At 70.7% G+C, this 2942-nt stretch overlaps 1 protein-coding gene across 1 annotated transcript; it reads left to right on the top strand.

The window, feature by feature from the left end:
• The first annotated feature begins 350 nt into the window (after positions 1 to 350).
• Positions 351 to 654, top strand: LOC114203933 (small integral membrane protein 10-like protein 2A). The gene has a single exon (XM_028097194.2). The coding sequence runs from the start codon at positions 351 to 353 to the stop codon at positions 585 to 587; it is 237 nt and encodes a 78-aa protein (XP_027952995.1). The 3' UTR covers positions 588 to 654.
• Positions 655 to 2942: the final 2288 nt, after the last annotated feature.

Genomic DNA, 2942 nt, shown 5'->3' with positions numbered 1-2942 from the left:
CGAGGCGGTCCCGTGGGCGGTCCCGTGTCGGCGGGGCCGCTCCGTGGCGCCCGGGAGGGGGCGTGGCCACACTCGGGGCGGGGTTACGCTAGCGGCGGCCGCCCCGGCAGCCGCCGAGGGGCGGAGCTCTCCATAGGCTGCTCCGGAGGGGCGGGGGCGGGGGCGGTGGCGGTGGCGGCGGCCGCGGAGGCTGCGTCCCCGGCCCGGCCAGGGAAGGGGTGACCGGGGGCGGGGCGGGGCGGGGCGGGGCGGAGGGCACCGACGGCCGGCGGGTCGCCTCAGGCCTCGCGTCCACCTGCCCGGCCGCTCGCGCTCCCCTGGGTCGGCGGGGCCTGCGCCGGCCCGCGCCCATGGCGGCGTCGGCGGCTCTGTCGGCGGCGGCGGCGGCGGCGGCCCTATCGGGCCTGGTGGTGCGGCTGTCGCGCTCGGCGGCGGCCCGCGGCTCGTACGGCGCCTTCTGCAAGGGGCTCACGCGCACGCTGATCACCTTCTTCGACCTGGCCTGGCGGCTGCGCATGAACTTCCCCTACTTCTACGTGGTGGCCTCGGTGATGCTCAACGTCCGCCTGCAGGTGCGGATCGAGTGAGCGGGCGCCGCCGCAGCCCCGGCCGGAGGGTCCCGCGCGCCGGGCCGCGACGGGCAGGGTCGTCGGCATGGAGGACGGCCGGCGGGACGCGGCGGGGGCAGGAGGCGGGGCGGCCCGGGCCTCCGGGCCCTAGACCTGCGCGGGAGGACGCCGGCCACCCGGCCGCCGAGTCACCCGGCCCGGCCCCGGCCACGAGCCGCCCGCCCGCGGCGCGCCCGGTGACCTATTGCACGGAAACTCTGCCAACGGGCCCTTTCCGTGGGGCTCGAGAAGAAAGAAAAAAGAAAAAAACCCGATTCGAGTGCGGCCGACCTGTTGCCTCACGTCGGCCAGAGCCCGGGAAGCCGCAAGGAAAAATTCCGCAGCAGGGACTTGACTGGCCCGGGTCCGCAAGGTAAGAGGCCGGAGGCTGGACCTGCGTGCGGGCTGGCGGCGGCGCTTGCCAGGACATCTCGGTGACAGGGGGAACTGTGGACGGGACCCCTGGAAGCCAGCCCCTGAGCTGCCCAGGCGGGGGGCCGCAGGCGCCCCAGACTCCCCGGTCCTCATTCCCAGACGGGGGTGAGGGGCGGCGGCGGCCCGGGCATCTCGGAGGGTCAGCCGGTCCCCGCCCCGCTTTCCCCAGAGGCCCTGGTGCTGCCACCTGAACCCCAGGGAGTGGAGGGGAATGGGCTGGCGGAGGCGCCGGGGAAGGCTCTAGAAGGAAAAGATGCTGCCACCCTTCACCCCTTTGGGGGGCCAGACAGGGAGGGTGGTTGTGTTCTTGGCCAAAGCCCTGGTCGGGCCCCTCCTAAGCCCTCGGGCCCCTGGGCTCTGGGCAGCTCCCTCCCGGCCCGTGGCAGAACTGCCTCCCGCCCTGTGTCGGGGGCCGGGGGACTGCTCTGGACCTGCTCCGGCTGTGCCCACTGCCCCCCTCCGGCTCTGGGGGCGCCCTCTGGCGCTGGGCGCTTGGACGTTTGGAGACCCCGGGGAGGGGGAAGGCCGCTCGGCCCTGTCCCTGCCCCCCACAGTGTCGCTGTTGCGCCATCGCAGCCACCCTCCCTCCGGACCCCACGTCTGCCCTGCCGGTGCCACTGAATGTCGCCTGCGGCAGCCCCTGTGCACCCAGAGGAGCTGGGGAAATGGGGATCTCCTGGAGCCCAGGGCAGCTCTCAGGCTGGGGTGGGGAGAGCGGGTGGAGAAGCGGCTTGCGAGGAGGCAGCCCTTGGGCAAAGGGGCCCCACTCTCCGTGGGGAGGCCACTGTGAAGTCCCCATCTCTTTCTGTCTTTCAGGAACCGGAGTTTGTAGGTGGTGACCCACCCCTTCCGTGGCCTCGTCAAGAGACTCAAATCCGTGCCCAGGGGCCGCCCCTGGCCCGGGGGCTGCCTGGGGAGCAGCTGGGCAAAGGGCCTGGCCGAGGAGGAGAGAAAGGACCTTCCAGGCAGAGGCCCCGAGGGCTGGGGTAGCCAGTGGTCCCCTTCTGGCATGGGGAAGGACGCCACCCTGTCACCTCAGCTCTGCATCTCCTAGCAACACTTTGAGGGCCTTCTGTTCTCCCCACCTGGTGTTTGGAAAAGCTGGCTCCAGGACAGGGAGAGATGTGTCCTTGTCCTACAGATAAGAAGGGGTGGGGCTGAATCTGAGAAAACCTGGCACAGGTGGGGTGGGGAAGGGGAGCTCAAGGCCCCCCCCCGGGGGATCTAGGAGGAGGAGGAGAGAGAGAGAGAGACAGAGAGAGAGAGAGAGACAGAGAGAGAGAGAGAGAGAGAGGTGCAGGGTAGGGAACGTGGGGAACTGGCTTTTCTTGGAGTGGTGTGGGAGGTCACAGGGAAGACCGTGAGCGCTGAGATGGACACAGGAGAGAGTCCTAGAACGCCTTGCGGAGTGGAGGTCTTTACCCACAGAGCCTGGCCTCCCCTGCCGCCCCACCCCAGGCTGGACCAAGGGCTCCTCGGCAGTTGAGTGGCACGAGCCTCTCAGTTTGGGTGGCGGGGTGGGGGTGGGGTGGTGGCGTGGCTGCTGGGGACAAGACGGACCCAGGAGGGTGAAGGCATAAACCTGGGACGGGGCTGGGACCCATGCACGACCCCATCTGTCGGTCCCCGGGCTTGCCCCCCGCCCCGGCCCCGAGCCCAGGATCCCACAGGAGAACCTCCTCTGCATGGGCTTGAATCGGCCCTGGAGGCCCAGGTGTGCGGCTGCCTGGCGCACCAGGATGGCCAGGCGTGGTTCCCGAGGGGGGCCAGGAAGGACCCCGGTCCCACAGCCGCTCTGTCACTGGTTGCTCTCGGCTCCCAGGCTCTGAATTCCTGGGACTGAAAACCCAAGCAGGCTGGCCAGCCTCAGGGACACGGTGGCCCAGTGTCATACCTCCT

This window comes from Eumetopias jubatus, unplaced genomic scaffold, assembly GCF_037043125.1.
Source record: "Eumetopias jubatus isolate StellerSeaLion01/CBP00866 unplaced genomic scaffold, mEumJub1_p1.0 scaffold_11, whole genome shotgun sequence".
Lineage (NCBI taxonomy): Eukaryota > Metazoa > Chordata > Mammalia > Carnivora > Otariidae > Eumetopias > Eumetopias jubatus.
Note: the sequence above shows the minus strand (reverse complement) of the source record. Positions and strands in the feature narration are given on the sequence as shown.

Coding starts and splice junctions, on each gene's coding strand:
- LOC114203933 (XM_028097194.2), top strand. CDS start 351: ATGGCGGCGTCGGCGGCTCTGTCGGCGGCGGCGGCGGCGGCGGCCCTA.